General features: G+C 36.8%; 1 protein-coding gene across 25 annotated transcripts in view; it reads right to left on the reverse strand.

The window, feature by feature from the left end:
* Positions 1-15281, reverse strand: part of BIRC6 (baculoviral IAP repeat containing 6) — a 258658-nt gene that overhangs the window by 181741 nt on the left and 61636 nt on the right. For all 25 annotated transcript variants that reach the window (XR_010123126.1, XR_008500630.2, XM_054475624.2 and 22 more), the window contains exons 11-13: positions 5362-5511; positions 3581-3806; positions 885-1045 (exon numbers count right to left, since the gene is read on the reverse strand). Coding sequence is in view for 23 of the 25 variants with exons in the window: in XM_054475624.2 (XP_054331599.1) it covers positions 885-1045; positions 3581-3806; positions 5362-5511 (537 nt within the window). In the remaining 2 variants the exon portion in view is untranslated. The remainder of the gene's footprint in view (positions 1-884; positions 1046-3580; positions 3807-5361; positions 5512-15281) is intronic.

Below are 15281 nucleotides of genomic sequence, written 5' to 3' on the forward strand. Positions count from 1 at the left end.
AAAAATTTTTGTAGACATGTGCTTGCTATACTTCCCAGGCTGGTCTCAAATTCCTGAGCTAAAGTGATCCTCCTGCCTTGGCCTCTCAAAATGCTGGGATTATAGGCATGAGCCACCACATGTGGTCTAATACTACTTTTTATTTGTATATTTTCTTATTGTTGTAATTTTTTTTATTTTTTCCCCCCATAGTATTTTCAATCCATGATTGGTTGTTTCTGAGGTTGGTTGACTCCTGGGATGTGAAACCCACAGACAGAGAGTGCCAGACGTATATGTAATTTTTCAAAAAGGAAAATTTTCAAGTTTTAATGTTTGAAACTGGAGTTAAGTTGCCATTTTGCCGTGAAATTATCCCCAGCCTCTTTAACTTATTAAAGAGAAAACACTGAGTAGTAACACCTAGTTTCTAACCATGCTAAATGTGTATAATCTACCTTAATAACTCAGTGCAACAAATTCTGAACTTGTAAGAAAGATAAAAATGAGTGTATTTTTTAGCATTACGTGAAAGGCTGGCTTCACTAATAACCTTAAAAGTAACTTCCATAACAGTTCTATTCACAATTAAGTTTTCTCCTAGGAAAAGAAATACATAAAGCTAGTAATGCTAAAAGTCAAACTAATTTACAAGAGAACTAATCTCACTTCCAAAAAAGCATAATTATATGATTCAAGTTTATGCAATTCTGAACATTACTGGGTCACTGAAAAGTTTTGAAATGTTCTCTGAATTACTTTTCTAAATAAAATCACAAAAAGTAGAGCAGGCAAATGGCAATGAGGGGCAGAAAGGGACACAAAACTTAGCCAAGTTGAAAATTAGTTTTCAGAAATCAACCACAAAATAAAATCTTCAACGATAAATTTTGATACATTCTTACCATTGACTTTCCCTAATCCTGGAGCTTTATTTTTCAGCAGTGTCACTTGTATCTGTGGAATATTGGTGATGTTTGAGTTCAAAACGAATTTGAAGTCCACATGTCCAACCATACAAGCTTTAGGTAGTACTAATTCAAATACATGTTCATCCCAGCTGTTGCTGTCAAATAAGGGGAAAAATGCTAAATAAAGCAAAAATCTTTCTTCAGCCACAACCATATTATCATTAAGGTCACCTTTCCTACTTTTTGCTTTGCAGCTTCCAACAAAATCTGGTGTTTCTCAATTGGATCAAGAGATAAAATAGCTCCAATGGAGAAGGTTAAACAAAGGGCAATGAATGATCTTACTTTAGAAATCTACACCTGCCTTGAGACTTGCACATACCAATAAATTCTTATTCCTCAAAGTGTGAACGATTTAATGTGAATTACCTGCAAATTCCTGGTACCCACCCTAGATCTATGAGTAGGGTCCCAGAATCTTCATTTCAAAATAACAATTTATTGCATTTCTTATATATACTCATTCTTGGGTTTTAAATGCTATATATATGCTGGAAAATGAAAATCTCAAAACTCCTCCACTAAATTTAAGGCTCATATCCAAATGTCTACTAGACATCTCAAACTCATTATGAAAAAACCCACTTCCAAATCTCAGTAAACAGAAACTTCATTTTTCAGTGAACTCAGGCCAAAACCTGAAAGCTATCCTTTATTCTCCCCTCTCACACAGTATGTTCAATACATCAGCAAATTCTATTCCTTGTACCTCCAAATTATATCCAGAATCTAACCACTCTTTTCACTACCTCCATCACTATCACAATGGTCCAAGCTGCCATCAGCATTCCTGAATTAGCACAACAGCAACCAAACTAGAACCATTCTATCACTGCCCTCCCCACCACAACCATCATTCTAAATACAAAGTCAAAGTAATCTTTGTAAAATATAAATTATACCACATCACTCCTGTATTCAAACCTGCTAACACTTTCCCATCTCATGTAGCATGAAAGTCTTTTTTTCTTCCCCCCCCGAAATGGGGTCTCACTCTGCCACCCAGGCCAGAGTGCAGTGGCACAATCACAGCTCACTACAGCCTCGACTCCCTGGGCTCAAGTGATTCTCCCACCTCAGTTTCCCAAGTATCTGGGACCACAGGCACATACCACCATGTCAAGCTAATTTTTTTATTATTATTTATAGAGACGAGGTCTCCCTATATTGGCCAGGTGGGTCTTGAACACCTGGGCTCAAGTGATCCTCCTGCGTCAGTCTCCCAAAATGCTAGGATTGCAGATGTCAGCCACCGTGCCTGACCTTTTATAAAGGCATTCATGATCCAGCTCCCAGGTACCTCTACCTCTTTTTTTCTTTTTGAGATGGAGTCTTGCTCTATAGCCCAGGCTGGAGTGCAGTGGAGCGTAATCTTGGCTTACTGCAGCCTCTGCCTCTCAGGATCAAGCAATTCTCTGCCTCAGCCTCCTGAGTAGCTGGGATTACAGGTGCGCACCACCACACCAGCTACTTTTTGTATTTTTAGTAGAGACGGCGTTTCACCATGTTGGCCAGGCTGGTCTTAAACTCCTGGCCTCAACTGATTTACCCGCCTTGGCTTCCCAAAGTGCTAGGATTACAGGTTTGAGCGACCATGACTGGCACCCAGCTACCTCTTTGGATCTCCCTCCCTACCACTCTCCCTTATATTCACAGCACTCCAACAACAATGGTCATATTTCTCTTCCTAGAACTCACAAAATATACTCCTCAGGGTTCTGTATTTCTATTGTCATGGAAGCCTTTCTTAGGCCCCTTATATTGAAAATACCATACACATTGTCTCTCTTTTTCTCTCACTCTCTCACACTTACATGCAATTACCTATCCAACAACTAATATTGCCATACTCTGTTTTAACATTCTTCATAGCTTTTATGCCCATATGGCATGGTATATGTATCTGTTTACTTTCTATTGCCATTAGGAGGTAAATTCCATGAGACCCATATTACTAGTGACTATAAGAGTGCCTGCTTTTATTAAATACAAAACAAGCATTTGAGTATTTGTTAAATAAATCTGTGGACTAAGTGACCAAACTAATTACAGTAGTAAATTACTCTCATTATTTTATCCTAAAATTAAGAATAAGAATATAACAATTTCCAAAAGCAATATGACAAACAGAAGGAACAAAGTCATCAACGTGTAAAAATTAGCTTAAATATTTATTAGAGACAACACAGAATTCCTAGGTATATTACTGTTTATCTTTTAGACAGTTTAAAAGACAAATAGGCTAGGCATGGTGGCTCATGCCCATAATCCCAGCACTTTGGGAGGCCGAGGTGGGTGGATCACCTGAGATCAGGAGTTCAAGACCAGCCTGACCAACATAGTGAAACCCATCTCTACCTAAAATACAAAAATTAGCCGGACGTGGTGACGCGCGCCTGTAGTCCCAGCTACTTGAGAGGCTGAGGCAGGAGAATCACTTGAACCCAGGAGGCAGTGATTGCAGTGAGCCGAGATTGTGCCACTGCACTCCAGCCTGGGTGACAGAGTGAGACTCTGTCTCAAAAAAAAAAAAAAAAAAGATAAACAGTAATATACCTAGGAATTCTAAGTTGTCTCTAACAAATATACAAGATGAACTTAAAACTAAATATCTTGGGAAAATCTTTAACCTGTCGGTCTGTAGTTTCCAAGTTCGAGTATGCTGAGCAGCATCACCATGGTGTTGCTGATGCAAATGCTGAGGATGCCTCCTTTGCTGCTGTTCTTGTTGAACTTCTACCCAGCATGGAGGAACAGTCGCTGAAAACCTTGGAGTCAAAGTCTCAAAGCGGGTTAGCTCCACTAGAGATGTCAAGATTTCAAGGGTGAATGGCTGGTCCACCAATAAATCAACTCCTTAACATTAGTGAGAGTAGTATTTGAAATAGGTGTAAAAGAAAAAAAAAAGAAGACAATGAAGTTTTAATTCATGGTTATGTTTTCTATTGCAACACTTGCCAAATATTCTGAAAGTTAATGAAGTGGGCTCAGGTATCTATATATAACTAAGATAACTAACTCTGGCTAAATAATAGCAAAGAAGAAAATTCTAACTTAAATATTTAAAATTAGAGACAATACTCGCTATTGAAGAAACCCAAACCCAACCTGTTAGAAAAGGGCTTACTGAACTTTAGCCCTAATAAGGACGGCAAGAAAAGCAGTGCTACTAAAGTGCAAGCCAATGTACATCAGACCAATAATTAACTTTTAGACCCTGTTTTTTACAAAATAAAATGCTAGATATCAGCAAGTACATAACATATGAATAAAAAACTAAAACAGTCAAAAGCTATATGGTAAAGAAATACTTACAAACTGAAAAATTAAATTGTTTTTTCTATTTCTGTGGCAGTTAAGAAAATCTTGCATACATGCTAGTATTATAAGAGTAATAACGTGCTTCATACTAATTAGGTTTCTTTACAAATGCTATACATACACTCACATCAGTGAAATGTATAACATTAAAAAACGCTGAGAAGCCGTTGTTCTCATTTTAAAAAATTAATGAAATACTAAAATATAAAATCTGGTAGGTTTAGAGTATTTTCACAATGAAAAAAATGACAGTTCTATAAAATTATTACAAGTTTAATTCAAATCACATCTTTTTCTCAAAGTCTACACCCTTTTAAATCTGATTAGTTTGTAAATATTAACAGCATGTCAATCTCCTTTCTTTACATTATTTATTTCTTCATTACAAAATTCATCCTTCCTCTACTAAAAAGTATTTTTCTGTACTTTATATAAAAAATCTTCTCCATTCAACCAATAACCTATAAAATATGAGAATATTCAGTATTTTAGCTTTTTATACCAAGTTGTATACTTAACCAAGACATCTTGGTTAACTCAAGTAACTGGAGATTGAGAAGCAGACTACAATGATTTCATAAAAGTCTACAAGGCAAATAATGATTTTTCGGCAGGGAGTAGCATGCTAGCAAAACTTCTTTTGAAAAATTAGCTCTGGAGGGCAATGTGGGTCAAGGATGGGGAAAAAAAGGCAAAAACAACAAACAAATATAAACAAACCTATCAAGAGATTCAGGATGGGGCAACGTATGTGTGAATATACCACCTAAATATATACTCAGTGACAGTATCTTTTTTCAGCTTTTCAATTCCAGTAGTAATATTAATAATATGAGCCAGTCTACTAATTTTATTCTTACTTAATGAATTCTCTTTTATATGATTTTTCCCTCCTCTAATTAGACTAAAAGCTCATTAATGGTTGAAATGTTTGTTTTAACCTCTTAGATAACCTCACAAATATTGAGTAACATACCACACAGGTTGAGAATCACTTCTTACTTTAATGTTTACATCTTCCAACAACTAGAAAAATGATAAATAATACCTAATCATTTTTTAAAAATCATTAAAAAATTTAATATCATACCTGAAATGCCGGGACTTGAAGGATTTGATAAAGGCTTGGAACCTTCTGAAGATGGTTCTATTCCTTTAGAAAGAGATCCATCCACTAGTATATCAGCTTCATCAATATCATCACAGGTTCCTCCAATTTGGAGAAAATGAAGCTCACCACCTACAGTGTAGTAAATTTCATAGATACATAAAAAATGGATAAACATTCAAATATTCAAATGTAATACTACTTAGGAAACAATTGAATGTCACTTCATAGGCAGATAAGGAAAGCTACCAATGTGATTTCCAAGAGTTTAGAAATTTAATTGCCAAGGAATTACAAATTGAAACCAAATTTTTATGAAGAAAATGATAAATACATAAACATACATGAAAACAGGTATTTATCTAGTACTTACTTTTATGAGACAGTATTTTAAGTGCTTTAATTAATTCATTTACTCTTTACCAAAAACCCTTGTGGTAGAACTACTACTGTGGCCATTTTACAGATGAGGCACTAGCTATACTGGAATCCACAGCCAGATCTCTTAATCTCAACAGTAACAAAACTTAACAAATACTCTTATTTTTTAAAGCATTCACAATGAAATGAAGGCAACTCAAATTTCTAGTTTAAAATCTCTGTCACAGGAAAAAAACTGACAGCAAATTTAGCTTTAATTAAGACAAAAAAATTAATGGGTAATAGTATATTCTAACATTCTAATTTGGAGATTCACTTCCAGCATGGCAGAAGAAGGAAGATGATAAATCCCCTTCCTGAAAGGCAACTATAAAGCTAGATAAAACTGTAATTTAACGAGGGTGAGGTAAGCAGTGAAAACCAGCACATTCACTGCTATCTCCAGATGGGACTCAATTGATGGAGAGCTTCCAGTTTAAAGAGGTGATTTCAGTGGGAAACAAACAAGGAGGTCTGCTACTTGAGGTCACAATTCTGTCTGGGGCAAGCAAAGCACTAGAAACACCAGGGGTTTAACACAGAATTACACGTAGTGAGAGAAGCACAGGGTGCCTGGTAAACTCTCCACAAATCCCACCTTGATCAGAGGCTGTGCACATGTCCAGCAAAGACCAGAGGGAGCCGAAGCCATTATTACATCCTCAGTCAACTAAGCCTCTATGCCTATGCAAAAGAGACCTGAGAAAGCACAACAGAAAATAAAGGCCAGGGCACACTTGAGCACAGCCTTACTGGCTAAAGGTATTTGGACACTGCACTTATCAATCTTTGGCTGAATACTAAGCTCTGCTGCCACAGAAGAAACAAAATAAGAAACAAGTCTTAAAAACTAAAACTAGGCAGAATAAATGACAGAAATCAGCAGCTGCACAATACAAAAGAGATTTCACAGATTCAGATTTCACAGATTCAACAAACAAAGCAACAACCACCTGGCAAAAGATAGGGAGATCTGAATCCAGATTGCTATAGTGTTGTTTTAAATGTCCAGTAAATAAATAAAACATTACAAGACATGCAAAGAGAGAGAGACCCACATTCAAGATGTAAAACACACACACACACACACACACACCTGAAAATGTCTTCTCAGACTTCAGATTTAGCAAAGACTTCAAGGATCTATTGTAAATATTTTTATAGAATAAGAGGAAACCAGGGGTATAGAGATTAGAGGAAATAATGGTATAAACGACTCAACAAATAAAAATATTTTTTAAAAAATTAAAGGCCGGGAGCAGTGGCTCACGCCCGTAATCCCAGCACTTTGGGAGACAGAGGCGGGCAGATCACCTGAGATCAGGAGTTCGATACCAGCCTGGCCAACATGGTGAAACCCCATCTCTACTAAAAATACAAAAATTAGCCGGGTGTGGTGGCAGGCGCCTATAATCCCCTGAGCTACTCAGGAGGCTGAGGCAGGAGAATCGCTTGAACCTGGGAGGCGGAGGTTGCAGTGAGCTGAGATCGTGCCACTGCACTCCAGCCTGGGCTACAAGAGCAAGACTTTGTCTCAAAAAAAATAAAATAAAAATTAAAAGAAGCTTGGAGACCTATGGGACAGATAAAATATTAAGAACATACATGTAATGGGAATTCCATGAAGAAGAGAATTCCACCTGAAAAAATAATGGGCAAAAACTTACCAAATCCGATAGAAAACCACAAATTCACTCAAGTTCAATGACCCTGAAATAGGATAAACATAAAGAAATAGCACACATATATATAAGCTCTTGAGAGTCAAAGGCAAAGGGAACATCATGAAGACAGCGAGATAAAAATTACTCATCAGACATGAAAACAACAGCACAAATTAACAGATCACTATGAGAAACAGTGGAGACCAGAGGCAATGGAATGACATTTAAAGTACAGAAAGAAAAGAAACTGTCAACAGATTCTCTACGTAGCGTTAATCCTCAAAAATGAATGTGAAATGAAGACATTTCCAGAAAAACAAAGACTGAGAGAACTTTATGCTAGCAACCTGCCTTATGATATGTAACAAAGAAAGCCCCAAAGAAAGCTCCTTTAAGAGGAAGGAAAGCAACTTCAAGTTCACTGAAAAAATAAAGAACAGAAATGGTAAGTAGGTGAATATAATAAATAAATGTTTTTCTCATTTCTTTGCCAACTTTTAAAAAAGATAATGGTTGTATAAAATAATTGTAACATGTTTTGTTGGGTTTTGTTTGTTTTTTGTTTTAAGACGGAGTCTCGCTCTGTTGCCCAGGCTGGAGTACAATGGCGTGATCTCAGCTCACTGCAACCTCTGCCTCCCTGGTTCAAGTGATTCTCCCTGCCTCAGCCTCCTGAGTAGTTGCGATTACAGGTGCCCACCACCACACCCGGCTAATTTTTGTATTTTTAGTAGAGACAGGGTTTTGCCATGTTGGCCAGGCTGGTCTTGAACTCCTGACCTTAGGTGATCTGCCTGCCTTGGCCTCCCAAAGTGCTGGGATTACAGGCGTGAGCCACCACACCCGGCCATTCTGTTGGGTTTATAACATACTTAAATGTAATGTACGGGGTAGGGAGAGATAAGAGCAAAGTTCCTACATATTTTACTAGAATAAAGTATTATTCTGAAGTAGATTGTATTATTAATTAAACCACCAAAATATAACTCAACAAAAAGTAGTATCAGAAAAAGAAACCAGAATCAACACGGGGACCAGTGATTTCATGCCAAATGGCAGAGTAGGAAGCTCTAGGGATCAGTCCCTCCACCAAAGCAACCACTGAACTAGAAAGTGTGATTGGAATCAACTATTTCAGAACTATGGGACCTAACAGGATATCTACAACAAACAGAGGAGACTGATCCCTGGTAAGAGGGTGGCCTACCAGCTACCATCCCCTCCATCCTCAGCCCTGACACAGCTGTGGGGGAAAGTGGCACATGTGCTGGAAGCAGCTGGCTAGTGCCAGGGCGGACAGGAAGGACCTTCTCTTCCCAAAATATAGGGTTGGGCATTTTGGTTGGTCTAGCAGTTCCCTAAGGGACCAGAATAGACTCTTGCCTGGGTTTCACCCTTCTGAGACTGCAGCTGCTTCTCCAAGCAGCAGCCACCAGAAGATTTAAGGGGACAAAGCCGAAACAGGATCTACAGGAAGATTTAAAGAGATAGAACTCTTTTTTGGAAGGATAAGAGTGGGGAGAGGGTTCTATAGCCTTTGTACAAATAGTTTGAAAATGTCACAAATGGATGGCTGCAGCTGGAAACAAGCAAAATCTCCCCGAGTGAGAGAATAAGATTTCTAGAGGTACCACATTACAATACTCAGAAAGTTCTGACTACAACAAAAAATTACAAAGCACTCAAAGAAATAGCAAAGTATGGCCCATTTACAGGAGGAAAAAGAAGAATTATCAGAAAGCATACCTGAGAAAGCCCAGATATTGGAATTATTAGTCAAAAACGTTAAATGAATTCTCTTTATACAGCCAATTAGCTAAAGGGAACAATGGACAAAAACTAAAGAAAAACAGGAAAATGATGTCTGAACGTAAGATTATCAACAAAAAGATAAACTGGACTTTTTCAAAATGCCAATGTTTTGTGCATCAAAGGACACTATCAAGAAAGTAAAAAGAAAACACACAGAATGTGACAAAGTAAGTATTTGCAAATCATATCTATTAGGATATGAATCCTGAATTTCTAAAAACGTTCCTACAACTCAACCAAAAAAAAAAAAAATTCAAAAGTGGACAAGGACATGAATAGACATTTCTACGTCTATTATAGAAATACAAATCACCAATAAACACATGAAGAAATGCTCAACATCACTAATCATTAGGAAAGTGCAAACCGAAACCACAACAGATACCACTTCACAACCACTAGGTTGACTATTATCAAAAAGACCAAAAATAACAAATGTTGGCCAGGATGTAGAAAAATTGGGACCCTTCCAAACTGCTTGTGGAAATGTAAAATGGTGCAGACTCTGTGGAAAATAACTTGGTGATTCTCAAAAGGTTAAACATAGGCCAGACGTGGTGACTCACACCTGTAATCCCAGCACTTTGGGAGGGCGAGGTGGGAGGATCACCTGAGGTCAGGAGTTGGAGACCAGCATGGTCAACATGGCAAAATAGTGTCTCTACTAAAAATACAAAAAATAGCCGGGCGTGGTGGTGCGTGCCTAATCCCAGCTACTTGGGAGGCTGAGGCAGGAGACTCACTTGAGCTGGGGAGGCAAAGGTTGCAGTGAGCCGAGGTCGCGTCACTGCACTCCAGCCTGGGCAACAAGCGTGAAACTCCATCTCAAAAAAAAAAAAAAAAAAAAGTTGAACACAGAATTACCATGTGACCCAACAATTCCACTCCTAGGTATATACCCAAAACAACTGAAAACGGGGACTCAAATATTTGTACACCAATGTTTATAGGGGCATTATTCACAATAGCCAAAATGTGGAAACAACCCAAATGCTGAGTTACAATAGTCACCCCTTACAGTAGTCACAGTTCCAAGACCTCGCAGTGATGACTGAAACTGTGGATAGTATCAAACCCAATATGTATATATATTGTTTTTTCATATATATATATATATTCATATATACACACACACATATGATTAATTTATAAATTAGGCACAGGAAGAGATGAACAATAACTAACAAAATAGAACAATGATAGCAATATACTGTTCACAATTTCACAAATAGAAGATTTGTTCTTACCATAAATCTTAGAAACCTGCACATAAAATTGTTTTCTTTCCAAGTCAAAAATTTTCACCTTTTCAACATAAAGAAAAAACTTCAAAACAGCTTCACTTTGGCATATCCGATAGCTAGCATCACTATTCTTGAACTTTAGGGCCATTATTAAGTAAAATGGTTACTTGAACACAAGCACTGCGATACCAGTGACAGACAATCTGATAACCAAGACAGCTACTAAGTGACTAACAGACAGGTAGTGTATACAGCATGGAGATGCTGGACAAAATGATGATTTGTGTCCTGGGTGGGACAAGAAGAGATTTTTATTACACTACTCAGAATGGTGAGTAATTTAATAATTATCAGTTGTTGGTTTCTGAAATTTTCCATTTAATATTTCCAGACCAAAGCTGACCACAGATAACGGGCAGGGGCTGGGGGGGGTGGAGGGGCCCTACTGTAATGGAATATTATTTGGCATAAAAAGGAACAAAGATGTGATACATGGGTGAACATTAAAAACATTAAAAATATGCTGAGTGAAAGAAACTAGACACAAAAGGACAAATATATGATTCCAATTATATGAGGTATCTACAATAGGCAAAGTCATACAGAAGTAGAACTGAGGTTACCAGCGGCGGAGGGTAGAATGAATGGGAAGTTACTGCTTAATGGTTACAGAGTTTTTGTTTAGGATGATGGGAAAGTTCTGGAAATCAGTACTGGTCGTTATACAACATTGTGAATATATTATAGCCACTATATTATATGCTGTAAAATAGTTAAAATAGTAAACTTCATTACGTATATTTAACATATATTAAAAAGAAAAAAAAGATTATAACCCATGACCCAACAATTCTACTCTTAAGAATTGAGAGTCTCAGGCCGGCAACAGTGGGTCACGCCTGTAATCTCATCACTTTGGGAGGCCAAGGCAGGTGGAGCACTTAAGGTCAGGAGTTAGAGACCAGCCTGGCCAATATGGGGAAACCCCATCTGTTTTGTAAAAATACAAAAATTAGCCAGACGCCTGTAATCCTAGCTAACCTTGGGAGGCTGAGGCATGAGAATCACTTGAACCCGGGAGGTGAAGGCTGCAGTGAGCTGAGATCGGCGCCACTGCACTCCAGCCTTGGCAACAGAGCGAGACTCTGTCTCAAAAAAAAAAGAATAGAGAGCCCCTCACATATGTGCACCAAGGAACTTACACAAGATGTTTATAGCAGAAAAAACAGAAATAAACAAGATGTCCACTGACAGGAAAATGGATAAATTATTTGTGGGTTTTTTGCACACTGGAGTACTAAGTGTAAGTGAAAATTAAATGATCTACAAGGCATGCAGCAAAATGGGTAATCTTAAAACATAATAAGAGAGGAAAATCAAGTCCCCCAAAACTAGTTAGAGTTTGGTATCATTCTTATAAAGGGCAAAAACAAGCAACATCAATAAAATATGTTGAAATATTCACATCCGAAGCATAAAACCAGTTTTCTTTATAAAAGGAAAGACATAAAAATTATTGAGTAACAGTTATCTGCAGGAAAAGGGCAGAGTTTGGGAGAGGGGTGGAGGGACACATTCATAGATGCAAGATACCCATACTGCTTTAGTTCTTGGTTTGACAGTAGGTCTCTGGGTGTCCCTAACAAATTATTCTTCACTAATGTTATATAAATTTTTTTTCTTAAAAAAAAAATCAACAGAGGGATTAAAATGGTGCACTAAAAATATTTATTCAACACAAAAGAATGCAGTGAAGGAGTAACAAAGGAATGTAAAAAACATTTTAAAAAATCAAAATGGCAGACATAAATGCAACCATAGCAATAATTACCTTAAGCGTAAAGTCATTCAAATTTAAAAGGCACAGGTTATCCAACTGTATAAAAAAGCAAGACCTAATTATATGCATCTAAGAGACCCACTTCAGATTCAAAATCACAAGTTAGTTGAAAGTAAAATTGTGGAAAAGATACATAATGCAAACTGTAACCATAAGAAAACCAGAGTGATTTTATTAGCATGACACAAAATAGAGACAGAGGAATATTTCATAATGACAAAAGGACCAATACATCAGAAAGATGTAACAATTATGAAACAGTCTAACAAAAGAGCCAAAAGACAAATGAAGCAAAAACAGACTTAAAAGTGAACAATTCAACAAAAACATAGTTAGGGATTTCAATACTTGCTCTCAAAATTGATAGAAGAAGGCTCAATATAAAATCAGGAAGACTTTAACAACTCAAAAACATACACGTATACAAGTGAAATTTGTACGACACTCTACCCCATGGGTGCCCAACACAAATTCTTTTCAAGTGCACATAGAACATTCTCCAGGACAGACCAGATGCTGGGTCATGAAAAAGTCTCAATAAATTTCAAAATACTGACTTCATATAAATTATATTCTCTGACAGCAATGGAAATAAGTTAGAGATCCAGAACAGAAAGAAATCTAGAGAAACCTCAAGTATTTGGAGGCTAAACAAAACACTTTTAAATAACCTCTGGGCCAAACAAGAAATCACAAGGGAAATTAGAACATATTTTGATCCAAATGAAAAAAACGAAAAACACAATGTATCAAAATTTTGGAGGTATCACTAAGACAGTGCTTCCAAAAATATTTATGGCTTTAAATTTCCTATATTAGAAAAGATCTCAAACCAATAAGCTTCTACTTTAAGAAACTAAAGAAGGCCAGCGCGGTGGCTCATGCCCTGTTATCCCAGCACTTTGGGAGGTCGAGGCGGGCAGATCACGAGGTCAAGAGATCAGTATCATCCTGGCCAACATGGTGAAACCCTGTGGCTTCCAAAAATACACAAATTAGCTGGGCTTGGTGGCGCGGGCCTGTAGTCCCAGCTGCTCGGGAGGCTGAGGCAGGAGAATCACTTGAATCTGGGAGGCAGAGGTTGCAGTGAGCCAAGATCGCGCCACTGCACTCCAGCCTGGTGACAGAGTGAAACTCTGTGTCAAAAAAAAAAAAAAGAAAAGAAAAAAACTAGAGAAGAGCAAAATAAACCCAAATCAAGCGGAAGGAAGGAAATAATAACATTAAAATGGAAATCCAGTAAAAGGGAAAACAGAAAAATAACAAAGAAAAAAATGTCATTTAAATCAGAAGCAGGTTGTTCTGAAAAAAAAAAAATCAATAAAACAGATAAACCTCTAGACAGATGAAGCAGGAAAAAAAAAACCAAATCATCGATCAGTATCACAAATGAGAGCAGTGACATCACTAAAGAGTCTACAAATATTAAAAGGAATGTAAGGAGCCAGGCATGGTAGCTCACACCTGTAATTCCAGCACTTTAGGAGGCCAATGCAGGTGAATCACTTGAGGTCAGGAGTTCAAGACCAGCCTGGCCAACAGAGCAAAACCTCGTCTCTACTAAAAATACAAAAATTAACCAGGCATGGTGGTGTACCTGTAGTCCCAGCTACTTGGGAGGCTGAGGTGAGAGAATCACTTGAACCCAGGAGGCAGAGGTTGCAGTGAGCCAAAACTGCACCACTGCACTCCGGCCTGGGTGACAAAGCGAGACTCTGTCTCAAAAAAAATAAAAAGTAAATAAAAGGATTGTGGGTAATACTATGAAATTCTTTACGCTAAAATTTCATAAGTTAAAAACTGACAAAAAGACTATCAGAACTCACAAAAAATAAAAAATAAAAAACCTTAGGAAGTCTCTATAAACATAATTGAATTTGTATATTCAAAATCTTCCCACTAAAAAAAATCTCTGGGCCCAAAGAGCTTCACTAGTGAATTCTACCAAATATTTAAGGAAAAACAAGACGAATTCTACACAAACTTTACCACAAAATTGGAGAGAGAATACTTCCCAACTCATTCTATCAGGCAAGCATTACACTGATATCAAAACCAGATAAAGATTACAAAAAGCAAAAACTAAAAAAGAAAGATTACAAGGAACATATAATATCCCTGATAAACAATATGCAAAAATTATGAACAAAATTTTAGCAAATTGTATCCAACAATATATAAGGTAATGCATTATGACCAAGTGGGTTTTATCCCAGGAACGCAAAGTTGATTTAATATCCAAAAGTCAATCAATATATTTCACCATACTGAACTAAAAAGAACAACCAAATGATCTCCATGGATGCAAACAAGTATTTGACAAAATGTGACATTCATTCCTATTGGAAACTCTTAGCAAAGCAGGAACAGAAGACTAAAGGAATGTTTTACACAAGAAACAAGTACCAAAACAAGGATGTGACCATACAGTCTGATAATCCCAGATAGTGAGATTATTAAAGACTTTCAAAGCAATTATGGCTCAACTTATTATTCTCCTTCTGAATATCAGTACAGGTATATAGGCTTTATGTTGTTGGGGTCATATTTATATTCAGTATTGTTATATTTCATGGTATGTTCCCTATTAATTGTGGCCTTTTAAAAAACTTTAATTTTTAAGCATTAATATTTTGTCAGGTATCATAACTGCACCCTATCCTTATACTCCACTGATACATCTTAGTCTTACTTTCTCATTTGTCTTTCCTATTGATTTTAAATGTATTTGCACCAAGCAGAATACCAATTTATCTTTCACTTTAAACTCTAAATTTTTGAAATTCACACTTTTTTATTTTATGCCTTTTACAAAATTTTATATGTAGTGTGTATATATTCTATTCCTGAATTATCAAACATAGCTTAACAAATCTACATTTAGTATATTATTAATCCTATATAAAATTAACTTAAAACATA

This window comes from Pongo pygmaeus, chromosome 12 (assembly GCF_028885625.2).
Source record: "Pongo pygmaeus isolate AG05252 chromosome 12, NHGRI_mPonPyg2-v2.0_pri, whole genome shotgun sequence".
NCBI lineage: Eukaryota > Metazoa > Chordata > Mammalia > Primates > Hominidae > Pongo > Pongo pygmaeus.